We start from the raw sequence: 27,678 nt of genomic DNA, 5'->3' as shown, positions 1-27,678 counted from the left end.
CACAATTTAAAATTAAGTTAGTCTTGTATTAAAGTACATCACCACCATCTCTGCTGCCACCACCGCCTTCTCAACGTCTACTTTCCATGCTTGGGATGCCCTTCCTGTTGTCCAAGCAAGGTAATATTTCTCTGTGGCTGGACACGCTTTCATAAAAGATTGGAAATGGAGTTCATTGCTTCTGTAATGGTGACACTTGCTTTACATTTAACACGCAATGTCAAGATAAAGCGATATACGCATATATCTGATACATATCCTGAAGGATATAGTTCTGCTAATGTTTCAATTCAAGTCAAATCAATCCCATATCATTTCTGTCATCGAGGGTGCTTCAATTTTTGTTATTAATATTTTCTACTCCCCTCAGTCTTCAGTTTTCTTTATGCCTTCTGATGTTTTCATTCTCATCTGCATCACTCTATCATTGAACCAGTCTCTCTTTGGTTGGCCTCTCCTCTTCTGTTTTCCCAAATATGATTCTTTTTGCAAATGATCCAGTCATTTTACAGATGTGATTAAACCTCTGCATTTTTCTTTTTGCTGGAACTGTTTAAAAGTATGGGCATATTTTAATGGGCTGGTAATGTTTAATGGTCTGATTATGTTTAGTATGGGAATGTTTTAATGGGCTCATAATGTTTAATCGTCTAATTATGTTTAGTATGGGAATGCTTTAATGGGCTGATAATGTTTAGTATGAGAATGTTTTAATAGCCTAATAATGTTTAGTATGCCAATGTTTAATGATCTGATAATGTTGAGTGTGGTAATATTTAATAGTCTGATAAGGTTTATTTTGCAGCTTCGGAGCTGTAAAGCTTATTATTGAAGTTTATTCCATTGTTAGAAATGTTCAAAAGTCTCAGTTATAGATTTTTATGAATAAATAAATTCAAATATCTTGTATTTTTAGGACCCATCCTTCCATGTGAGTATTGCCTGGTCTTTAGGGGATGTTATAAATGCCATACCAGAAGAAACCATGCAGAATTTACAGGTAATTTTCATATCAGAATATTACTATGCTATTGTTATAGAGTTTTATTCTTGCCATAGATTTTTGATTTCGTGTTTTACTCAAAGTCAGCCTTAGTTAAACAAATCTATGATCAAAGACATTCTAGCTGTGATCATTCCATTGTTTTAGGCTGTGTAGGACTACTTTATCTAATGCATCTTGATAGTATCTGATTTGAGGGAGATTTGGTTACTATTCCTAGCAGCCAAATAAATCTCCTTTAAAGCACTCTCTCTCTCTGACAATTTTCCTCACTGTCTCCAAATTTCATCCACAAGGCTTTGGTTGATTCAAAACCATGGTAGGCAACACTTCTCCAAAGTGCTGCACAATCAGTGAGATTTGAACCCAAAATTATTTTGTTGCAAAATGCAATCATCAACCAACACTGTCATGCCAGTACTTATTTATGTAATAAGGTTTATGTTTACACTACAAAATATAGCAGCATTTTTGCTTTGAGAGTTAAAGTGATTGTCTTACATAACTTTATATGACTTCATCATCATCATCATAATTTAATGATTGTCTTTCATGCTGGCATGGGGTTGGATGGTTTGACAGGTTCTAACAAGCTAGAGGACTGCACTGAGCTCCAATGTCTGTACTGGCATACTTTCTATAGCTAGCTGCTCTTCTTAACACTCGGTACTCTGTTTGTGTTGCTGGCACTAGTACAGTTACCAAGTAACTTGTGAGACAGAGAAAAGACCCACCATTTAATAGGTTTTTTTAGTGAAGAGAGCAGTGACATCATGCTAGGTGTTGAGAGGTTAAATATGATAGAGCTCATAGGTCTTGCTATAAGAGGAGATTCATGGCTCCCCCATATTATGAGGGTGGATGAGAGTAATTGGAAAGAAGACAATGATGGTAGTGATGAGGGGTCAGAGCATACTCTTAAGATACAAGGTGAAGAATATAGGAAAGAATCCAAAGAATTGGGAAGGGTGGGTCATCATCATCATTTAACGTCCATTATCCATGCTGGCATGGGTTGGATGGTTTGATCAGAGCTGGCAATCTGGGGTGCTGCACCAGACTCCAGTCTGATTTGGCATGGTTTCTACAGCTGGATGCCCTTCATAATGCCAACCACTTTACAGAGTGTGCTGGGTGCTTTTACATGGCGTTACACAGGTACTTTTATGTGGCACTATATGGGAACTTTTATGTGGCACTGCATGGGCACGTTTATGTGGCACTGCATGGACACTTTTATGTGGCACTGCATGGGCACTTTTATTTTGCACTGCTCAGGCACTTTTATGCGGCACTGTATGGGAACTTTTATGTGACACTGCGTGGACGCTTTTATGTGGCACTGCACAGGCACTTTTATGTGGAACTACATGGGCACTTTTATGTGACACTGCGTGGTCACTTTTATGTGTTGCCAATGCTTTCAAATTTTGGCACAAGGCCAGCAATTTCAGGGCGGGGGGATAAGTTGATTACATCAACCCCAGTTGACTGGTACTTATTTTATCAACCCCAAAAGGATGAAAGACAATGTCAACCCTAGCAGCATTTGAACTCAGAACGTAAAGTTGGATGAAGTATAGCTAAGCATTCTCTCCAGCGTGGGTAACGATTTTGCCAGCTTGCCCCCTTATAGGTCATCCCTAATAAACTTATATTAATAAACAATCAAAATTAATTTTCCTTTTTCTTTCTCTTTCTTTTTTCAAGAATCACCTGGACGATTACCTTTCTGAACATATCAACAGTTTTGTCATCTCCATTACAGAAATACATTGCCAAATTGGGAACAAACATTTCAAATTTCCTCTAAAATCAAGGAACAGATACTGAAATAATTTCATTGATATGAAAATAATGTCTTTTTTATATATATATATATCTTTATTTTCATTGATATAATAAATTATTTTCATAATAATTCTCATGTCTTCTTCTTGGAGAATACATTTTGGATTTTAGGAGTTTTGGTATTTTTGTGTTGCTTTAGACATTCTTTTACTTTTTTTATTTAGTTTTTGAGGTATGTAAGTGTAGGGCTTGGTTGTGTGGTTAAGAAGCTTGTGTCCCAGCCAAATAGTTTCAGGTTCAGTCCCACTGTGTAGCACTTTGGGTATTTTCTAATTGCTCTTGTAAGTGGATTTGGAAGATGGAAACTGAAAGAAGCTCATCATGTATATGTATGTGTGCACGTGTATGGGAGGTGTATGCGCTTGTTGGTTAAAATGGTTTTCTTCCGTGATGTAATTGTTCGAAGCAAAGTTAATCGGAAAAATAAATGAAGGAAAAACAGATGAAAAATACAAAGGAAAGAAATAAAAAAAAAAGAAACTAGGTTTAAAATCTTTAATTTTTGTTAAAATAATCTTGTAAATAATATAATCATTAATCATAACAATTGTAATAGTAGAATAGTGGTAGTAGTAGAAGATTCCACAGAGCATTGAGTAATGAAGAGATAAAGAATATATATGAATATATATATATATCAGGAAAATTAGACATCTTTTATATCATCCAAATGAGCAAATTATGTTATGAATCCTGATTTGAGAAAACTCTCCATCCACCAAGGTTAAAGACTGAAACAAGAATTAGTTCATAAGACAGGATTCATATGTTGGTATCATGTACTTGATGTTGATGAAAGCGTCTTCTCCACCATGGCGTTCAAAGAGCTCTAAAGTTTCCTGAATCAAGTCTCCAACATTCATTCGTTTCTGTTGGCTGTAATCTATTTCATCACCGATGTTTACTAAAAAATAACAAAGGACGAAACAACATTTGGTTAAAAAATGATAAATTGTTTGTAATGAAGGCACATGACTATTTAAAGCAATATTTAGACATTTTTTTTTTTATAGGCGCAGGAGTGGCTGTGTGGTAAGTAGCTTGTTTACCAACCACATGGTTCAGGGTTCAGTCCCACTGCGTGGCACCTTGCGCAAGTGTCTTCAACTATAGCCTCAGGCTGACCAAAGCCTTGTGAATGGATTTGGTAGAAGGAAACTGAAAGAAGCCCGTAGTATATATTGTATATATATATATGTGTGTATGTGTTTGTCCCCCTAGCATTGCTTGACAACCGATGCTGGTGTGTTTATGTCCCCGTTACTTAGCGGTTCGGCAAAAGAGACCGATAGAATAGGTACTGGGCTTACAAAAGAATAAGTGCCGGGGTCGAGTTGCTCGATTAAAGGTGGTGCTCCAGCATGGCCGCAGTCAAATGACTGAAACAAGTAAAAGAATAAACTTTGGAAGTGTCGAATGTGTTTGGTATTTTACAGACAAGAGAGTAAACTTTAAATACAGTGAAGTTGTGAAACAGCAGAAAGATTGAGTATTTAGCCTTATAAGACAGAAAAAAGTTGCCTGCAGGCAGCTATGGGAAGAAACATATAAGAAGCTTACAGTTCTTGTTTTTGAAGATGTTGAATATTGGTAGAATCTGTCTATAATACGGTACAAGCGCTTCACCAACTAATTCAGCTGATACAACCAAATGCTGCAGGACCTTCAACGTTGTACATACTATAGGCAAACTTCTTGTATTCAGAGCCTCTACAAGAAAAAAGAAGATAGTAGCAATTAAATATCGTATTTATATAATTGAATATTAATATTATAGGCACAGGAGTGGCTGTGTGGTAAGTAGCTTGCTTACCAACCACATGATTCCAGGTTCATTCCCACTGTGTGGCACCTTGGGCAAGTGTCTTCTACTGTAGCCTCAGGCTGACCAAAGCCTTGTGAGTGGATTTGGTAGGTGGAAACTGAAGGAAGCCCGTCGTATATATATATATATATATATATATATGTATGTGTGTATATGTTTATGTCTGTGTTTGTCCCCCCAACATCGCTTGATGACCGATGGTGGTGTGTTTACATCCCCGTAACTTAGCGGTTCGGCAAAAGAGATTGATAGAATAAGTACTAGGCTTACAAAGTACAAATCCTGGGGTTAATTTGCTTGACTAAAGGCGGTGCTCCAACATGGCCACAGTCAAATGACTGAAACAAGTAAAGAGTAAAAGAGGAATTATATAAAATGTTTTGTGTATTGTAGAAGTAATATCAATTTATTATTATACATAGATTTTAACAACAAAATCTTACCTGGAATCCCCACCCACAAAAGTCATATAGAGTCTGGTTGAGAACCACTGCTCGACATGATCATACGATCCGCTAGAAATAGCATCCAAATTTACTCCAAAATCACACCCTTCCATTTTTTTTTTTACAAATATTCTAAGTGTTGGGATTTTAGTATACTTGCTTGTGTTTGTGTTTGCAGGTGTGTGTATATACGTATATTAATACATAGACATGGTGTTGATGATATCTTGTTTTCCCTTCTATTTGTCTCTGTCATTAGACTGTAGCCATGCTGGAGCACTCCCCTGAAGAGTTTTCAGTTGAATGAATATATAGAATTCAGTAACACAGGCTAAAAAACTATACACATTTTACTTCGTGCTGCACAGGTACTTTTATGTGACACTATATAGGCACTTTTATGTGGCACTGAATGGGCACTTTTATGTGGCACTGTATGGGCACTTTTATGTGGCACTGCACGGGCGCTTTTATGTGTTGCCAATGCTTTCAAATTTTGGCACAAGGCCAGCAATTTCAGGGAGGAGATAAATTGATTACATCAACCCCAGTAGTTGACTGGTACTTATTTTATCAACCCAAAAAGGATGGAAGACAAAGTCAACCCTAGTAGCATTTAACTGAATGCAAAGAACATAGGTAAGTTTAAGAATTCACCTTTAATTGGAATAATAAGTTGAGGAATGCAAGGCAAAATTTTATTTCCTCCATGTTCTAACATGTCATGTATACCCTGGCGAGCAAAGAATTCATATGGGTGCTGGTTTTCTCGTAATCCTTCAAAGAACAGTGGTAAAAAGTGATGATAATCCATTTTTTCAATTTCAATCTGCAAGAAAGGAAAATAAAATTTTAAAATAACCTCTACTCTAAAAAAAGAAAAGAGAAATTGACTGCTAAAAATATATTGATTACCAACAACTAAAAGTATCAATATCAGTGTAAATTGGGTATGAGGCATTTTGGTACAGCCACTTTGGTGCCACCTATCTGGTTGCTGGTGCTAAAGTCCACTCTGTAAAATGGTTGGCATTAGGAAGCGTGTTCAGCTGTAAAAACAATGGTAAAAGAGACAGTGGAGCTTGGTGCAGTCCTCTGGCTTACCAGCTTCTGTCAAGCTGTCCGACCCATGCCAGCATGGAAGACGGATGTTAAATGATGATGATGATGATAATTCTGTCAAACTGTCCAACTCATATCAGAATGGAAGACGGATGATAATTGATAAATAATCCTTAAAAGGATAAAAGGCAAAGTTGACCTCGGTGGAATTTGAACTCAGAATGTAAAAATGGATGAAATGCCTATTTCTTTATTACCCACAAGAGGCTAAACATAGAAGGGACAAACATGGACAGACAAACAGATTAAGTCGATTACATCGCCCCCAGTGCATAACTGGTACTTAATTTATCGACCCCGAAAGGATGAAAGGCAAAGTCGACCTCAGTGGAATGTGAACTCACAACGTAACGGCAGCCGAAATACCGCTAAGCATTTTGCCCGGCGTGCTAACGATTCTGCCAGCTCGCTGCCTTCATCCAAATGGATGAAATGCCGCTAAGCATTTTGCCTGGTGTGTAGAATATATGTATGTGTCAGAGCAGCACACACCATCAAAGTGACGCAGAGGTACAAATATACAAAGCCCAATATACCCATCATGACTACTCATATGATAAGCGTACCCCACGTACATGCGCATCATAACCATTTACGGGTGTGAATGTTAAGGCCCCCAGTGCCAAAACAGCTTGAGTCCAGTCAGCCATGTCAAACCATTATAATCCAAACAGCTACACCTAATTACTCCCCTATTTTGCCTGGTGTGCTAACGATTCTTCCAGCTTGCCACCTTCAGAGGTTATTGCGATATTGTTAGAGAAAGTAGAGTGAAGAAAAAAAGATCTGTGAGCCAAGGACTGAAGTGTGTTCGTTAGCAACTTTGGGCTAATTAGTTGAGTATAGTAAGATTTGGGGGATTCTTCTGCTATAAGGTGTAGTACATCAGTTTAGCATTTTTCAGTAGTGCAGTAAGTCCCACATGCGACAGTTTTGCAAAAATATTTTTGACTGAAAATCTCATACATGCATGAAGTTAAGATCTTATGCACCGAACAAAGTACTATTGTTAAGCTGAAACTGTTGCTAATGTAAAAAGAAATGGAATGGGGAAACTATTTTTTCATTTTCTGAAAAAGCAACGTTTTGGACTTACAACACTTTTACATAATAGCAATGATATATATATATATGTAATCAGAATCGAAATTGAACCAATCCTATGACTGGCACCCAGCAGTTGCCAGTGCCACTGGACTGACTCCTGTGCAAGTGGCAAGTAAAGAAACATTGTTTCGACCCTGTGCTTGAGGAGACCTATTGAGTCAAGTATCTCAACATAAAAAAATCAATGGAAATTGTAGTTGTGATTCCTGTGTCGGTGGCACATAAAAAGCACCAATCCGATCATGGCTGTTGCCAGCCTCGCCTGGCTCCTGTGCCGGTGGCACGTAAAAAGCACCCACTACACTCACGGAGTGGTTGGCGTTAGGAAGGGCATCCAGCTGTAGAAACACTGCCAGATCAGACTGGAGCCTGGTGCAGCCTTCTGGCTTCCCAGATCCCTGGTCGAACCGTCCAACCCATGCTAGCATGGAGAACGGACATTAAATGATGATGATGATGATATATATACACATGTACACACACACAAACAAAGATGTTATGTATTTAAATAATATCCAACAGGTTGTACTGGATTCCATATTATCAGTGGCACTTATCTTACAAGTGATCTGACACAATACACACACACACACAAAGATATATATTTAAAATGTTACCTTCCATGCAATCTTGTTTCCTTTCGTATCAAATTCTAGAGCTATAGGGAAGTCTCCCCTCTCATAAAATCGACGGAAGGCAGTTGTTTTTAGGATTCTTGGTTTGAATGCTCCAGCATCTGGTGGTGGTTGAACCTGTTTAAAAAAAATCATAGATGTTTTGATTGGTTTAATCACATATTTACAAACCTGCCAATGGTTTATTTTACCTGAAACACATATGACTAACTGGCCTAAGTAAGCAACCGAACAACAGAGCCTCTATATGGTTGATCAACTTGCTAGAAATAGCAGCAGTTAATTCACTCTCAAATCACATTCTACTGTTTTACAAAAAGACGGAAGTATTCATTAATGTCCTGTAATGTCATGGAGGTATGATGTCTTATTAAATGTTGGGATGGAAATAGGTAGGATGCCTTCCTATCATTGGTCAGTCTTTATGCAGGGCTGACCAAGGGTTAATTGCAACAATACTAATTTGAAAATTTGAAATAGGATATGCAAAAACAAATCCTTGCTTTAATAAAATTCCATCAATAACATCACTTGTATGGTGATGATGCTCATTTGCAACCATTATGTGATGTCTGCACTAGGGTACACACACACACACACACAGACACATGAGAAATTAAGATAGATACAAGCTTATGTTATTAGTTCCTACATTAACCCTTTTGTTACCGTATTTATTTTGAGATGCTCTGTGTTTCTTTCAATTAATTTTAAATATAACAAAGAATTTAGTAAAATAACAGAGTTATCATAAACCCTTTAGTGTTCAGATTATTCTATCAAACATAATGCTTATTGATTCCCATTGATTTGAATTAATCATGCATTATCTCATATCTTCAAGATCTTGATGGTGTAATTACTTAATGTAGAATAATATTGTAGGGTAGGTGTGAGAGCCTGGATCTGGTCAGTTTGAACATAAAACAAATTAAATATTTTGGCCGGATATGGCCAGTTTAAATACTAAAGGGTTAAGCCAGTGTTAGGAACATAAATTGTGACTATGGTTTGGTGGGAGATTTTAATTCAGAACTTTTGAAAGCAAGACATTTGTACTACAAAGCAAGAACCAGTTTCAGCCGGGTTGGTATCAAAAGGGTTAAGGCAGCGGGCTGGCAGAACCGTTAGATTGCCAGGCAAATTGCTTAGTGGCATTTCATCTATCTTTACTTTCCGAGTTCAAATTCCACTGAGGTCAACTTTGCCTTTTATCCTATCAGGGCCGATACCATTAGTACCTGCTGAGCACTGGGATCGATGTAATCAACTTATCTATCCCCTCCACCAAATTGCTGGCCTTGTGCTGATACTTGAAACCATTAATAATTCCTACATATGTTTCAACCTTGTGGTTGCTTGGAACCTCACATTGGGTGTTCCAAGTACATTTACTCTTTTACTTGTTTCAGCTGCGTGATTGTGGCCATAATGGAGCACTGCCTTAAAGGGTTTCAGTTGAAGAAATCAACATCAGGACTTATTTGTTGTAAGCTTAGTACATATTCTATTAGTTTCTTTTGCCGAACCGCTAAGTTACAGGGACATAAACACACCAGCATCGCTTGTCAAGCTATGGCAGGGAAACAGACACAGACACACACACATAAATACATATATACATATACAATGGGCTTCTTTCAGTTTCTGTCTATCAAATTCACTCACAAGGCTTTGGTCAAGCTGAGGCTATAATATTTCGGCCAGAGTTCTTTCACACTTCTGTGACCTCATCAGTGGTCCTTTCAGGAGAGTAGTCATGATGGTTATATTGAGCTTCATATATTTGTAACCCAGCATCATTTTGATGGCATATGCTGCTCTCTCACTCAATAATAATAATAATAATAATAATAATAATAATAATAATAATAATAATAATGCTGATAGAAATTGAAAAAATGTGGCATCTCAAGGCGACTACAGTACCAGTGACTTTAGGATCTCTAGGAATGATAAAAAAAGGTACTGAAACCTATTTGAAAATGATTCCAGGCTTACCATCCCTACAGGAAGTGCAAAAAATCGTGTTAACTGGAACGACTTATGTACTGAGAAGAGCATTATCGCTGTAAAAACAACATCCATCCATGAATTTATTTATTTATTAATTTTTAAATGCATATTCTATCTGTGAATTTGCGCATGTAATCTGGGAATGCATACAATGCCCTTCTCTGCCCTAGGTGTATGGAAAACACTCGTCGAGAAACGGAAGAAAATTTGAAGAAAGAAGGAAAAAACATAATAATAATAATAATAATGGAAAATTCACAGTGACACTTGATCATTTTGTTTCTGGTCGCCCAGTCCATGCTGAAAAGGAGTACCTCATAAGACATGACAGACTACGGCAGTACATCCACTGGAATGCTTGTAAATACTACAAAATTAAATCCAATTATAAGTGGTACAGGCACCATCCAGAGGATGTAGTAAATGGCATGGGCTATCCATTGGAACTTCCCAATAAAAACAGACAGAAAAATTGACACCAATTGACCAGACATTGTGATCAAGGACAACAACAGAGGAACTAGTCTGTTAATAGATATGTCTGTCTCACAAGATCAAAATGTCCAAGAAAGCAATACAGAAAGCTTTCTCACTATAAAGATCTGCAAATTGAAATCATAAAAACGTGGAAGCATAGTACTAGGATAATACTAGGATAGTACTAGGGAATGATAAAAAAAGGGGGATGAGAAGTATCTCCATGAACTACAGAGGATAACCTTGATTGGGTACAACCCATATACTACAGAAAGCACTCTCCATTTAAAATGAAATAAATGTGGTGATAATTTTAGCATGCTTAGCAAAACAAAAGTGCCTTTGCTACTCTTGGCCTTCGGAGGATGCCCGGTACGAAGGCAACCGAAATAAAGTTAAAATAAAAGGAAACCATAAATAATAATAATAATAATAATAATAATAATGATAATAATAATATAATTTTTTTGTTTTTTTTAGGTCCAGGAGTGGCAGTGTGGTAAGTAGCTTGCTTACCAAACACATGGTTCCGGGTTAATTCTCACTGCATGGCACCTTAGGCAAGTGTCTTCTGCTATAGCCTCAGGCTGACCAAAGCCTTGTGAGTGGATTTGGTAGACGGAAACTGAAAGAAGCCTGTCGTATATATGTATATATATATGTGTGTGTGTGTGTGTGTGTGTATGTGTGTGTGTGTGTATGTATGTATGTATGTATGTGTGTGTCTGTGTGTGTGTGTGTATGTATGAGTGCGTGTATATGGTTGTGTGTCTGTGTTTGTCCCACCCAATATCGCTTGACAACTGATGCTGGTGTGTTTACGTCCCCCGTAACTTAGCAGTTCAGCAAAAGAGACCGATAGAATAAGTACTAGGCTTGCAAATAATAAGCCCTGGCGTCGATTTGCTCGACTAAAGGCAGTGCTCCAGCATGGTCACAGTCAAATGACTGAAACAAGTAAAAGAGAGAAAGAGAGTAACAATAATGATTCCTTTTATTTAGCACCGGGGCGAAGGATAGAGTGTGTGCGGGGGGTTTACATATAATAGAATGATTAAAAAAAAAAGTGTACATGGTATATATTAAAAGAAGGGAAGTGTACATAGAATATGGCACTAGGAAGAAAAAAAACAAAAAAATTATAGTGGTGGGGTTCTGGTGATACAGGAGGGCATTTAGGGATAATCAAATAACCCCACCTTAATCCTTTCTACTGGAACTTGGAGGAAGGAAACAGTTGATTACATTGACTATAGTACTCAGTTGGTACATATTTTATTGTCCCTGTAAGGATGAAAAGCAAAGTCGACCTTGGCAGAATTTGAACTTAGAACATGAAGACAGATGAAATCTCACTAAGCATTTTGCCCAGCGTGCTAACATTTCTGCCAGCTCACCACCTTACTACTACTACTACTTGGAGACCCCTTCGGTCACGAATGACCATGGGCTTGCACCTAGAAAGTTACCCTCCTAGTCACAAGTCCAGGCAAGGTTGTTTATGGAAGACCAGCAGTCGCCCATGCATACCGGCCTCCCCTCTCCACACCACTGATGTTATCCAAGGGAAAGGCAAAGGCCGATACAGCTTGGCACCAGTGACATCGCAACTCATTTCTACAGCTGAGTGAACTGAAGCAACATGAAATAAAGTGTCTTGCTCAAGAACACAATGCATCACCTAGTCCAGGAATTGAAACCACAACCTCATGGTCGTAAGATCAAAGTTCTAACCACTGAGCCATGCGCTTTCACTACTACTACTACTACTACTACTACTACTACTACTACTACTACAACTACCAAAGTCAGCAAATTGGGTCAGTGGGTTCCTCACAAACTTTCCGAGTCTAATCGCGTGTAGAGAGTTAATAATGCATGCTCTTCTTTGCTGTCACGTTTCATGAATGAACCAATTTTGGACCGATATGGGTTTTCTATAAAAATGTCAAGCACCGAAGACCGTGGGTAGTGAAAGGAGAAACACCGGCACCCCAGGCTAAAGAAGGTCTTCACCCATGTAAGGTGTTATCGTTTTGGTGGGATATGAAAGGTTTAGTCCAATTTGAACTTTCAGACCCAAACCAAATGATAAAGGAGATCTACTGCAAGCAGCTCGAGCAGCTTAAATCAGCGCTAGAAGAAAAATGGCCATTTTTCAAGATAAAAGGTGTTTTTCCATCAGGATAATACTTGGCCACAAGCAGTGAGGATGATATTCCAAAGGCTGGAGCAGTTTGAATGGGAAAGAATGCTCCACCCACCATATTCGCCGAATGTATGTATATGTATATACATACACATATATAAATATATATATATATAAGAATTGTTTGCGTAATAAGATAAAAAACCAAGGCTGTGCAGATATTAGAGCATTTATAGATGGAAGGTCTTACAGCTGTTTCTAGGATATTTATTAATTATATCCCTTCATCAGAGATGGTGTGAGAGGATAGTTAAGTCATATATATATATATAATGAGAAGGTTTACGAAAATAAACAAAAGACGAAGGCAGGTGGAGTACAAACAAACAAATGTATTAGTATAGTGCTCAGGAATAGAAAAAGTCTTTTACGTTTCGAGCCTACGCTCTTTGACAGAAAGGGACACAGAAAAAAACAAGGAGAGAAAAAAAATGTGTGTACGAGCTAACGATCTATTAAACAGGTGTATTAGTTTAATGTTTGGGAAGGTGAGAAAGTCTTTTACGCTTCAAGCCTACACTTTTCAACAGAGAGGAACATGAGGAAATAAACAGAGAGAGAATAAAAAACGATTTTGGAGCTCACGGTCTTCCCCTCTCATACACTCAATGCAGTGGTCTTCCAATTTTTCTAAGCTCTGTTAAAGAACTTGGAAGTTTGGGCCTTCAACCAGGCCTTTTGTGATACTCTTAAAGCCAGGAAGTTTTCAGCACCACTTTGGGTATATTTGCTTGTAGGAGAGAAAGCAGTGGAGGTGGAGGTGTGTGCATACTAGATATTATTACAGTTCTAATGTAATTATTCATTAATCAGGGACACTGCTGAGAGGAGGGTGGAGAGAGAAAGGGAGAGAGAGAGGAGAGAGACAGACAGAGTGAGAAGGAGGGAGAAAGAGAGAAGTGAGAGAGACAGACAGAGTGAGAAGGAGGGAAAAAGAGAGAAGTGAGAATCAACAGAGGTATACAGAATGCTGGGGAGACAGGGAGAAAGACAGAGAAATGAAGAGAGGGAGTGAGAGGGACAGAGAGAGTGAGACAGAGATGAACGAGGGGTGGTGTGGTTGTTGTTGTTGTGTGTATGTGAGTGAGAGAGAGAGAGAGAGAGAGAGAGAGAGAAAGAGAGAGTGTGTGTGGGGGGAGATGGTTGTCAATGACAGCAGTAGTGATAGGAAATACTAAGTGGTAAACAGAGTGACAGACGTCAATGCATGAGTAACCTGAGAAAAGAGGAGTATCGGTTGGCAGTACACATGTACAGGCGCAGGAGTGGCTGTGTGGCAAGTAGCTTGCTAACCAATCACATGGTTCCGGGTTCAGTCCCACTGCGTGGCATCTTGGGCAAGTATCTTCTACTATAGCCTTGGGCCGACCAGTGCCTTGTGAGTAGATTTGGTAGACAGAAACTGAAAGAAGCCTGTCGTATATATATATATATATATATACGTATGTGAGTGTATGTGTTTGTGTGTCTGTGTTTGTCCCCCTAGTATTGCTTGACAACCGATGCTGGTGTGTTTACGTCCCCGTCACTTAGCAGTTCGGCAGAAGAGACCGATAGAATAAGTACTGGGCTTACAAAGAATAAGTCCCGGGGTCGATTTGCTTGACTAAAGGTGGTGCTCCAGCATGGCTGCAGTCAAATGACTGAAACAAGTAAAAGAGTAAAGAGTATGTGAAAAAACAAACAAACAAAAAAAGAGAACGGGTGTTCCAGTAATCAACAGGTTCAAAGTAATCCCTCGTTATGCAAGACCTGATCAGGTCTTCTGCAGCACAACATGCATTACTAAATATATCACCAATCAATATGGTCCTGTGTTATCCTGGGTGGTACACACCCCAGCTACACTCTAGGAGTGAGGTCTTTCTCAGTTTCCCTCTTCCATAGGGTCCGTTCCCTTTGAGTGCTCAGACCTTTCTCTATGCAAATGTCATCATATGTGTGTATATTCCTGCATGAGCTTGAGAACAGGGCCATCGGGGGTGCAAGTGGTCCACTCCCAAACATTTTTTGCGGGAAGTGAAAACACTTTGAACATCCTCCTGAAAACTGGGTTTGTATCCCCCTAAGCAAATTTCATTCTCGCATTTACGTGTACCTGTGTGTTTGTTCATTAGAACAAGACTTAACAAATATGAAATGAAGTACTCAATACTTCTGAAAGCAGAGTGTGTTACTTTTTTTTTGTGTCTCATGAAGTGAAGTTTTACAGAGACGATTCTGTTTCCCATTGCTTTCTGCCAGCCCAGGGGAGGATTTGAAATGACACTGCCACCTAAGAAGCTGTTGGAAACAAAAACACAATGAAAGAATCCATTAATACATGGACACACTCACAAAAGAAACCATCAAAACAATTTTTTCTTCTTCCCTCTCTCCCTTTTTTTCCATCCCTTCTTTTTCTCTAACACTACTTTCAGATACAAAAGCACACATACACACACACACACATGCTCTCTCTCTCTCACTTTCTCCCCATCCATCACCCTCTTGTACTGTCTTATATCCCTCACCACCACTACCCACTCAATAACACTATAAAATGGTCAAAATTTTTCCACAGGAACTTAGTTCCATTTGAAAAATCCACCAGAATAGACGAAAGCGCTAATATATGATATATGATATAAGTTATATGATGTATAAAAACATGTAATATACAAATAAATATCTGTAAATATAAAACCATCCGAATTTCTGAGTATCTCATTTCTTATATATATATATATACACACACACACACACACACATATGGAGTACTAATAGATTGTATAAAGACAGAGCAAGATTGTATAAAGACAGAGCCATTACTACATTATTGGCAATGATCTAGATAAATATGCGTTACAAACACTGAGAGGAGAATGGTATGGATGGTTGATGAGAGAAAGTCCAAAGGATGCCATAGATGTAAGGAATTTTCTCCAAATGAATTAAAGAATGTCAATGAAACGAACACTCTGAAAAACACACAATAACTCAACTAAAACAGTTTCTAATAATAAAACTGATGAAGAATCTAATCTGTCTTTGTATTTGGAAGATCTCAAACATGACATGGTGTTCTCTGCTCTCTAGTAGGTGGCATCCAGGGCGATGGTCCAAGCTGCCTTCAGTACATTCAGCCGGCCCTGCACATTTGTAGCTACATGGACTGAGCCACTTTATGAAGACAGCTCAGCAGTGAACTGTATCTCCATCATCATCATTCATCATTTAACATACGTTTTCCATTCTGGCATGGGTTGGATGGTTCAATTGAAAACTGGTAAGCTGGGGAACTGCACCAGGTTCCAGTCCAAATTGGTATGGTTTCTATGGCCAGATGCCCTTCCTAATGCCAACCACTACAGGAGTGTAGCGGGTGCTTTTTACATCCCACTGGTACAGGTGCTAGTTATGAAACACTAGCATCGGTCATAACTAAAATCTCACTTAGCTTGACAGGTCTTCAAGCACAGTATATTGCCAAAAGTCTCACTCAGTAACTTGTCACTGCCTCTGTGGGGCCCAATATTTGAAGGGCCCTTTTTATGTGCCACTGGCATGGGTACCAGTTTTATGACACTGACATTGATTTCAAAGGTCTCAATCACTAGACAAGTGATCTCCACGTGGTGCCTACTTACAGCTAAATGGACTGAGCCACTTATAACACAGTGCATGAAATGAATTCTATGTGTAGCTCATACAGCAGTGAATTGTTACTTCTCCATTTCTTCATGGTGCTTATTTATATCTACAAGGCCTTTGTATGTATATCGCATGTGTTTAGACAAGTTGCTATCAGTAACATATTCATTTAATTCATTAGGCTTCAGATATCTCATCATATTAGCTTATCTAAAAACATTATGACATTGTGACATGCACACACATACACAATTACACGCTCACAAAGACAATTACAGCTTTCAGCTAACAAACAGCAGCTAATTACTTTTGTTATGATAATAATAATAATAATAATGAAATTATTGTATACAGTGCTCAGGTGCACCACAATTTCTGAATAGACTCTGGTAATGAGTGCAAGACACTTGTAATATGATGTGGTTATTGTAATTTTCATCTATGATTTGCCACTAAGACTTGGGAAGGGTTTCAGCTTTAGGTAGGCTTAATGATAAACTTGTTCATCAGACATAAAGCCAGCTATCTTAATTCTTCTGCGTACTGAAGAAAAGCAATTACTACCAAGATATGTCAGCATGTGTGTGTGTGTGTGTGTGTGAATGTGGGTGTGTGTGTGTGTGTGTGTGTGTGTGGTGTGTGTGTGTGTGTTGCAAGCAAGCATGGATGAGCGATTAAGAAGTTTGCCTTGAAACTATGAGGTTCAAGTTTCACTTCCATTGTGTGGAATCTTGAGCACATGGATCTGTCATAGCACCGGGTTGATCAAAACCCTTGTGAGTGCATTTGGGTAGACTGTGACTGTATAGAAGCCTACTGGATGGAGTGTACTTGTAATTCAAAGGCCCAGCCTTGTCACAATACTGTCATGTTTATTCTAAGTCTTTAGCACCACTTATTTCATCAATTTGACTGAATAGAAGATAGGCAATTTTAAAAAAAAATGTTAAGCCATCTTGATTTTACAATTAAGAATGGTGTATGTACCAGTGAAGTACAACAGCTAAAACTAAAATGACTAGGCAATCCACCTCATGGTCCCAGCAGATAAAATGGAAAAGTCACTGTCCCAGAGGATGGCAATGTAGACATGCTGGAACAGCCACTCTGATTCAAGGGACTGGCATTTACAGATAGCCATCTCTGCTCTGATAGCAGTGAGCAGAGATGTAGTCCAAGGATCAAGAATGCTGGAGGTCTCCACTGGTTAATTCAAAACAATATGAATAAATAAGTATTACATTGTGTCCCCAAAGTCCATCCCCTTCTCACCATGGTGGGGACGCTCGCAATGGGTAGTGTCAGATCTATGCCGTCAGGAACTTCGGTTCCTGGTAGAGCCACCCAAGGCAGATTGGTCTGACACCGAGTGGTATTAGGGCCACAACCCGGCAGATGGGGCTCTGGTGAAAATCCTCGGAGTGTCTGTTTCGGTTCCTGGTAGGGCCACCCAAGGCGGATTGGTCTGACACCGAGTGGTATTAGGACCACAACCCGGCAAACGGGGCTCTGGTGAAAATCCTCGGAGTGTCTGTTTCGGCAACCGGCGACTCCTCGGTCGTTCTGTCCCTGCGTCTGCGGACAATATGCGGCAAACAGGATGTCTCTACATGTGGGATTGTTGAGGACCGCTCGTGAAATTCATATTCCCACGAAACTTCTTCCACTGCCATGGTTCGAGATGCCTCGAGGGTGGTAGAAGAAGCTGACTCAACCCATCCAGGGTGAATGTCACCACAAGTACAAGTACAAGTACATTACATTTGACAGAGTAATCTGAAGATTAAAGGGTTAAACCCTCTCTGTAGCATCTGATGATCTTAGAAGTATCAAAACCTTTAAAAGACTGTTTCATTGTTTGTTTAATCTCTGAAATTTAACATTATGAAATGAGAAGGGAAAAAGATGAATAGAAGATACATTGTGCGGCACCACATAGAAGCGCTGATATGGTGTCACATAAAAGTACTCGTATGGTGCTATGTAAAAGCACCCAGCACACTCTGTAAAGTGGTTGGCATTAGGAAGGGCATCCAGCTGTAGAAACCATGCCAAATCAGACTGGAGTCTGGTACAGCTCCCTAGTTTGCTAGCTTGGGTCAAACTGTCCAAACAGCATGGACAACAGATGTCAAATGATGATGATGATGTATAATAATTTTTATGTAGGGGTTCTCAGAGACAAGGGATACATTCTAAGAATTCCCCCAACATTTGGGAAATACAGCAATAGAATATCAGATAAAATGCTTTGTGCTGTTAAATTATGGCACTTTTATCATAATCATCACCGTACAACTGTTGTAGTGGATGGCTCCAATTCTCTTCCACCCACTTCAGCTTTCATAATCAGTTGTAATCTCATGGTTGGGTAACTAACTGGGGCCATTGGTGGGATTTGAGCCCCTTCATGAAAATTGAACTTAGAATTCAAATGTAGGCATGGCTGTATAGTTAACAAGTTTACTTTCCAAGCACATGACTTTGGGTTTAGTTTCACTGCTTAGCACCTTGGGCAAATGTCTTCTACTGTATGGCTCTAAGCCAACCAAAGTAATGTGAATGGATTTGATAGACAGAAGCTGAAAGAAGCCCATTGTGTGTTTTAGTTGTACAGTACAATAGTTAATATAGAATATATTAAATATAGAACTGTAATACAATAGTTGTACAATACAATAGTTGTGAATGAGCATCATGGTCATACAAGTGGTCTTGTTCATTTCTAATCTTCTGCGGAAATGTCTTTAGCTTTGAAAAAAAAATACCTTTCTTAGAAATAGGTGAGAGGGCTGGTGAGAGGAAGGGCATTCGACCATAGAAAATCTGCTTCAATGAATTCCATCTAACTCATGCAAGCATGGAAAAGTGGCCGTGAAATTAATGATAATGATGATGATGATGATGATGATAATGATAAAGATGATGATGATGGTGATGATGATAATGATGATGATAATGGTAATGATGAAGATGATGATGATGATGATGATGGTAATGATGAAGATAATGATGAACAAGATAATGATGATGATGATGATGATGAAGATAATGATGATTATGATGATGATGAAGATAATGACAATGATGATGATGATGATGATGACAACAAAAGCGATGACAATGAATTCAAAGAGCTGAACCAAGACATCATGTCTGTAACACTAATGATTGTACCAATCTACTCCAGGAAGTGGTGTTTTAACTTAATCAGCCTTGAAAGAAAGAAAGGCAAAGCTGACCTTAGCAGGATTTGAACTCAGAACATAGAGAAAGCCAGAACAAATACTGCAAGACATTTGTTTTTTATCCAATGCACAATAGATGTGGTGTTCAATAAGACATCAAAAGATATGATGTGTTAGCAGAATGAGATGACAGTGTGCATCTGTTTGGATGCTGACAGTTTGGCATGACTGACTGGAAATGCAACCTGCTTTGGCAAACGGCACATTTTGGTGCTGGAGGTAAACACAGACACACATACATACAAAGAGAGAGAAAGGGGGAGAGGGAGGGAGAGAGAGGAGGGAGATAGAGAGGGAGCGAGGGAGAGAGAGAGAGAGAGAGAGAGAGAGGAGAGAGAGAGAGAGAGAGAGAGAGAGAGAGAGAGAGAGAGAGAGAGAGAGAGAGAGAGAGCGAAATGTCTGATGTCAAATAAGTCAGCATCGAATCAGCGATGCCAAATAAGCGGCGCCAAGACAGCTGTGCTAAAAGGCCCACATATCAGATCTGGAATAACTGGATGTCTTCAGGTAAGAAGTTTGCTTCCCAACCACATGGTTCTAGGTTCAGTCCCACTGCATAGCACCTTGGGCAAGTGTCTTCTACATGGCCTCAGGCTGACAAGAGCCTTGTGAATGGATTTGGTAGATGGAAACTGAAAGAAGCCTGTTGTGTATATGTGTGTGTGTGTGTGCTTTTGTATCTGTGTGAGTTGGTGCCTTTGTGTCTGTGTTTGTTCCTTACCACTGTTTGACAACCAGTGTTGATGAGTTTACGTAACCTAGTAGTTCTGCAAAAGAGACTGATAGAATAAGTACCAGGCTTAAAAAAAACAACAATTCATTTGACTAAAAATTCTTTGATGCAGTGCCCCAGCATGGCCACAATCTAATGACTGAAATGAAATGAGTAGAAGATAAAAAATAGACATCTAGAAGCTGAGCATGTCCTCTTGTGACATGGGGAATAAAAAAGAAAGCTTGGAATGATATTCCAAGAGATGGCAAAGAAGACTTTCCTGAAGAAAGGAAAATCAATGAATGAAGATGGGACTGGAATAAGACCGTCTGTGGGCTGAGGATTATGACGACCAAGAAGGAAGAAGGAATGAAAACAAACAGATGCTGATGAAAAGCTGACACAGTGTGTGTGTGTGTGTGCACGTGTGTGTTTATGGCTTAAGTCAAAAGTGCAAGGGAAAATTGTCTTTAAAATCTGGTGACCCTTCAGCCAACAGAAATCATATATTACTTTCTCTTTCTCAGTCCTTTACCTTTTCATCTCATTTTCATTATTGCATAGAAATAAGAAAATCTTCTGTTCTCACAAAGCAAATATTTCTTGGGCCGATTTTATTTTGCTGTTGGATTTACCTTCAGCTTAAGGCGTCTAGAAAGAAGCTGTCAAGTAAACCTGAAGGAACTAATGTGGAAAGGAATTATAAAGGGATTACACAGGGTATTAAATTTGATGTTTTAAAAATACTGACTGCAGAAATTTTGCCAAAAGTTTGCCAAAACATTAAATCTTGCAGCATCTACAGTGGGACCAATACATGAATACAGAGAGAAAATTATGCTGAGTGCTTAAGAAGCCACTCTGTTAATTGACCTGACCTTATTTTTTTCATAGATCTAATGTAATGCTCAAAATGGAATGCCTCTTGAGTGTATGGATTGAGGATCAGAATTGGCATAACATGGTAATTCAAAATCCAAGCCAAAAGTTTATATGACAATTTGCCAAAAATGGAAGGTGAAACATTTAATAAAAAATCCAGATCTTTTTGGTTTGAATGGCAGTTTTTTCTAGCGGTGTCATATGAAATTGTCACCCATAATTATGACTTTAGAATCGATCTATTGCATGTCAATCTCTTTTAGGGTTAGGGTTAGTTAGGGTTAGGGGTGGGGGAAGGGTATCTTTTTTTTCTTCACAAATGTAAATAAACCGAATGTTTCTTAAACGAGGGACATATTCATACGGCACAGAATGTTTTGTAACTCAGTAGACATCACTGATTGGTTGAAATTGCAGAAATTGAAGAAAAAAAAACAACAAATATCTTACAAACTATAGAATTTTCTCAATAAAGCCAAGAGAAAAAAGATGTTTTATAAACACATTCTACCAGTATACGAAGTTTAAAAGTGTTTAGTTACCTAGATAATATGTTAAAAAACTGCCGTTCAAACCGAAATATCCAAAAATCCTGTCTGGTTAGAAAAGGCTGGGATGAAAGGTTTAAGAAATGCATGAATTTGCACAATACTAGTGAAACTGTGTGCTATGATACAGAGGCTGCTACCAATTACCCTGAGCAGTTGAAGAAAATGATTACTAAAGGGGGCCAGAGCAAGCATACTATGTTGATGAAACTGCACTTTTCTGGAAACACCTGCCTGCTAGAACTTTTATTTCTTGAGAAGTTAACACCAGGATTTAAAGCTTCCAAAAATCGCCTGACACTTCTTATGGGAGAAAATGCTGCTGGTAAAATGAAATTAAAGCCCCTATTTGTGTATCACTCCAAAAATCTAAGAACTTTCAAGAAATACACAAAGTTTAATCAAATAAGAGGGCACGGATGATTAAGAGCCTTAATGTATCATATTTCCTTATTCAGATATATGATACATTGACAATATACTATACATACATACATATATACATACATACATACGCACACGCGTGCACACACCACACACACACTCACACTTCGTTTGTAAAAAAACATAAATCCGAAAGAAGCACACTGTAAGATGTAGAGCAGTATATATCAAAAATGGCGAGGGCCGGTTTATGGGATTACCTTAGGTTTCCCGTCCAGAAAGGGTTTAGCTTTATGGCGTATCGTCAGATTCCCAAAACCTGTTGACCCATGACAAGAGGTCGTGGGCCAACAGGTTTTGGGAATCTGACGATACGCCATAAAGCTAAAACCTTTTTGGACGGGAAACCTATATATATATATATGTATGCGATAAAGATAGTTATGGCCATAACTATCATTATCTAATTTACTCTGCTGTTTTCTCTACTTCTCTGGGTTTTTTTATGTGCATATCTTTCGGTGACGATATATACATATCGATTTATATATACATATTTACGTTTCAGTTGAAACGCACGCACAGGCACATACATATAAGGATATATAGGCATATATATAGGGCGGCGAGGTGGCAGAAACGTTAGCACGCCGGGCGAAATGAGTAGCCGTATTTCGTCTGCCGTTACGTTGTGAGTTCAAATTCCGTCGAGGTGGACTTTGCCTTTCATCCTTTCGGGGTCGATTAAATAAGTATCGACTTAATCCGTTTGTCTGTCCTTGTTTGTCCTCTCTTTGTTTAGCCTCTTGTGGGTAGTAAAGAAATAGATATATAGGCATATACATAGATGCAGATATGAGTGTTTAACTCATATCTGCACATAGTTCCGAGTTCAGTCCCACTGCCTGGCATCTTGGACAAGTAAGTGTCTTCTACAATAGCCCTGGACCAACCAAAGTCTTGTAAATGAATTTGGTAGACGGAAGCCTGTTATATATGCGCGAGATGGTTATAACGGCGAGCTGGCAGAAATGTTAGCACGCTGGGCGAAATGCTTAGCACTATTTCGTCTGCCGCTACGTTCTGAGTTCAAATTCCGCCGAGGTCGACTTTGCCTTTCATCCTTTCGGGGTCGATAAATTTAGTACCAGTTACGCACTGATGTCGAAGTAATCGACTTAATCCGTTTGTCTGTCCTTGTTTGTCCTCTCTATGTTTAGCCCCTTGTGGGTAGTAAAGAAATAATAAATAGATGTATACGTGTGTGTCTCCAAGCAAAGTCTTTCATGTAGCGAGACATGAGTTAATTTCCCTCTTGCTGCATTCATTTTCGGTATACCGCAAAATCATGTTCGGTCATGAGGAAATAATACTTTGCTTGGAAACAAGAATGGGTTAGGAACATGAAGGGCGTCCGGCTGCATAAAAATCTGCCTAATCAGACCCCGTCTGTAGCATAGAAAAGAGGATGTTGAAAATGAGGATGATGAAGGATAATATGTTTCACAAGTGAAATTCTCAGTCCTTGAAATGCGTTTGTAACTCATGATTAAAAGAAATGAATAAAGCGAAACTCTCAGATCTTGAGTCACTCTGTTACTTCTACTGAATATTAGTAAAACACACACAGGCACACACATTTGTATATGAATATATACGCATCTAGATATATATGTGTATATCTCTTATTATATATATAATAAATCTTAGAGCGACGGGAAGGATGGCTTCCCTTTGCAAACACTGGTAGAGTACAGAAAGTGTGTCTAAAGCCAGCTGGGGGAGGTGTCCTCCTGGGGCTACAAACCACAGTAGCATCCACCTTTAGGGGTTTAGCCATATTCAAATGGCAAATATACGTCATGATGTATATATATATATATATTTATATATACATACATAGACATGTACACACACACACACACACACGCATATATAATCATGCCAACCCTAACCCTAACCCTTTAAGGGATGTTTGCATCCTAGTTCTCCGGTATTTACCAGTGTTCAGTGAAAATCGAAAACTTTGATGTATATTGGTATATAAATGAGCAATAATAAATCTCAGAGAGAGTTATAAACAGTAGCTACAACACATCGCGACGTATATTTGCCATTTAAATATGGCTAAACCCCTAAGGGTGGATGCTACTGTAGTTTGTAGCCCCAGGAGGACACCTCCTCCAGCTGGCTATAGACACACTTTCTGTGCCCTATCAGTATTTCTGGCTTCCCTTTGCAAATACTGATAGGGCACAGAAAGTGTGTCTATAGCAAGCTGGAGGAGGTGTCCTCCTGGGGCTAGAACTACGGTATATAAATGTTTATGAATGATATATATACATAATACATATACATATTTATACACACACACTCACAAATATACACACAGACATACATTTCCTTGTACTCATATATATTCGTATACTCATATACATATACATACATAAACATATATACATACATAACATACATATATACATACGCACACATACACATATATAACTTTAAACACAGGAGGGACCTATAAGTGGCTTTTTTTTGTGTATGTGTGATAAAGCTTGCCTTTCATGCTATTGTGAACAGCCATTTGTTTTATCTTTGTCTACGAATCTATGTATATGTGTGTGTGTTTACGTTTAAGAGTTTGTTGTTATTATCTTAGTTACCATTTTGTCAAAGTCGTGGCTCAGCTCTGATATTTCGTTACTAACTCTTGAAAACAGGTATAGATGGAGTCATAGAAACTTCAACAAAACGTCCCAAATCTATCTATCTGTCTGTCTGTTTATCTATCTATCTATCTATCTATCTATCTATCTATCTGTCTATCTGTCTGTCTGTCTGTCTGTCTGTCTATTTATCTATCTGTCTATCTATCTATCTATTTATCTGTCTATATATCTATTTATCTATCTGTCTATCTATTTATCTATCTGTTTATCTATCTATCTGTCTGTCTGTTTGTCTGTCTATCTATCTATATATGTCCATCTATCTATCTATCTATCTATCTATCTATCTATCTATCTATCTATCTATCTATCTATCTATCTATCTATCTATCTGCCTGTCAATCTGTCTGTCTGTCTATCTATCTATCTGTCTACCTATCTATATGTCTGTCATATATATATATATATATATATATATATTATATAATATATATATATATATATATTATATATATATATATATATATATATACATCTAGAGAGACAGAGAGGAAGAGAGAGAAAGAAACACACATAGATTGATTAGATAGTGGCGCAAACAATAATGAAATCACAATAGCCATATATTCGCCGGCAATATTTGTGTATATGCGTACACATACATAAGTGATTAATCTTACACATACACACAGACGCAATATGCGTATAAAGTTATATTCAAAATAAAAAAAGAACAACAAAAACAAACATCAACACTTATCATCACAGCTTACATCATTATAAACACAACTTCCGTCACCATCATCATTATCATCATCATCACTATCACCATTAGCAACTTAAGTTTCCCCATCAACATCGTCGACACCATCGCTATTATAAACACCTTTACCAATAATCGTTATCATCATCGTCGTCGACGTGTTGGTCATGGTCGTTGTCTTGATCGTCAGAACCGTCAACAACTATTCAAGCCAACGAGGGTGCCCCTATAACAAGTTAACCCCGCTAGAAACAACAGCCAATGATACTACCTTCATATTACATTCTACGGTTTTTAAAAGAAGGAAAGATACATCTTGTTTGACAATGTAGTTGGGCATATTATATTATGTCCACGTTACGTTCTGAGTTCAAATTCCGCCGAGGTCGACTTTGCCTTTCATCCTTTCGGGGGTCGATAAATAAAAGTACCAGTTTCGCACTGGGGTCGATGTAATCGACTTAATCCCTTTGTCTGTCCTTGTTTGTCCTCTCTATGTTTAGCCCCTTGTGGGCAATAAAGAAATATATATTATGTCCAGAAAAAAATAGCAGGACGGTCATAGCTGGAATGTCCTTGATCATAGGGTTTATACAAGGGTTAAACTACAATCGATACTCAACTTAATATGGGGGGAATAAAATAAAATAAAATAAAATAAAACAAAAATATCGTTGAAAATATTACAACGAAAACAATTGAGATTCTAAAATATGTCAAACCTTGAGCGTCTAAGTTTATCACAAAGCCTTTAAGTGGTCACTGATCCTGCTAGAAATAACAGGTAAATCTACCTGTAGTCCCACTATATTGTCTTAAATAAGGATAGATAGCGTAGTTCTGCACATCCCTAAAATAACGGGACGGTCATGACTGGGGTGTCCTCGATTCATAAGGCGTGCTCGAACAGGAGGTAATCTGTCACTAGACAACAAGCCTACCATCTCAGATAGATAGATAGATATATAAATAAAATGTTATACTGGATGTGTAGCCCGATATATATTTGGTCTCTAAAAGAAAAAAGGAAAGCAAGAAATAAATGGTTACGGCTGGGACACCGTTGATCAAATATAAGTCTCCTGGATCGAATCTGGAACCTGGGGGTCAGACCAGAGTTTCTCATAGGAGCGGGCCATGGCCATGCTCTCCACTCACCAGGAGTTTATCCTCTGAGCATTGAATAAGGAGCGGAAAATTGCGTTGATAAAAAGAATTAAGATGCTTTTAAAGCTTTTGAATTTATCCAACATTATGGCGACAAAACGAAAATGATATTCCGTTTTCTCATTGATAGGAGATTGACAGAATTCAGTTCTTTACGTTCTGGGTTCAAATTCCGCCGAGGTCAACAAGTACTTAAGGTAAAGTACAAGTTAAGGTCAATGTAATTTGCCATTGGCAATGTTCCTTCCGTCCAAAATTAATGGAGACAGATATCTAATATTTTTGAAAAGGGTATCGTGTATCTCTGTGATGGGGTGGTTGTTATTTCCCAGCCTGAGGACCACTGCTAATAACTATTGTATTTGATGGTATAGAAGATATACGAGCGTGCAAGGAGGCACCCGAATTTCAGCAGTGCATATCCAGGGAGAAAAGTTTTAGTGTCCTAAATATTTGAAACAACTTATAGGAGACCCAGGGTGATTTTTTGGAGAAATTATTTTGGGGAAAAACTGCGTCTTACGGAAGATATACTGTGCTTGAAAGAGATGAGATGGGTGAGAAAAAAAGAAAAAAACGTAATGGTCACAGCTGGGACGCCTTTGATAATACATAGGACCAGTTCGGTCAGGACTGACCTGGGATTAAACCACAAACGAACTTTTTTTCTCTTTACCTTGAAGCGATTCTGTAGTGCTTGGTTGGTAAATGCTCCTTCAACTAATAATTTCTTTGAGAGACCAGATTCACTTACGAATGCTTTTTTTTTCATCGTCATCCGTTTTTGTTTCAGTTGACACGATGTACTTTGGTCCAAGCAACACCACTTTGTTGGTCTTCTGTGGAATGTCAGGAGAAAATATCCACGTACTCGATTTATCGTCAGATCAAATTCGAATGCAGACACGCACACACACTCTCTTTTTCTCTCTTATTCTTTCTATTCTCTCCTTCTCTCGCTCTTCTCTCTCA

General features: G+C 38.4%; 2 protein-coding genes across 4 annotated transcripts in view; one reads left to right on the top strand and one right to left on the bottom strand.

Moving 5' to 3' along the window:
* Nucleotides 1–3,316, top strand: part of LOC115222312 (U6 snRNA phosphodiesterase-like) — a 13,280-nt gene extending 9,964 nt beyond the window's left edge. For both annotated transcript variants that reach the window (XM_036511466.1, XM_029792493.2), the window contains 2 exons: nucleotides 917–1,000; nucleotides 2,714–3,316. In XM_036511466.1, coding sequence (XP_036367359.1) covers nucleotides 917–1,000; nucleotides 2,714–2,836 — 207 coding nt within the window. In that variant the 3' untranslated portion in view covers nucleotides 2,837–3,316. The remainder of the gene's footprint in view (nucleotides 1–916; nucleotides 1,001–2,713) is intronic.
* Nucleotides 2,879–27,678, bottom strand: LOC115222251 (parkin coregulated gene protein homolog). 2 transcript variants are annotated; one of them, XM_029792409.2, is made up of 5 exons: nucleotides 27,383–27,678; nucleotides 7,972–8,106; nucleotides 5,783–5,954; nucleotides 4,415–4,564; nucleotides 2,879–3,758 (listed from the first exon to the last, which is right to left on the bottom strand). In XM_029792409.2, exons 1-5 carry the CDS (start codon nucleotides 27,482–27,484, stop codon nucleotides 3,598–3,600), a joined length of 720 nt encoding a protein of 239 aa, XP_029648269.1. In that variant the 5' UTR covers nucleotides 27,485–27,678; the 3' UTR covers nucleotides 2,879–3,597. The 2 variants fall into 2 exon arrangements, with proteins under 2 accessions (XP_029648269.1, XP_036367360.1); XM_036511467.1 differs by lacking the exon at nucleotides 27,383–27,678 and adding an exon at nucleotides 24,771–24,855.

The sequence above is a fragment of the Octopus sinensis genome, linkage group LG19 (genome assembly GCF_006345805.1).
Source record: "Octopus sinensis linkage group LG19, ASM634580v1, whole genome shotgun sequence".
NCBI lineage: Eukaryota > Metazoa > Mollusca > Cephalopoda > Octopoda > Octopodidae > Octopus > Octopus sinensis.
Note: the sequence above shows the minus strand (reverse complement) of the source record. Positions and strands in the feature narration are given on the sequence as shown.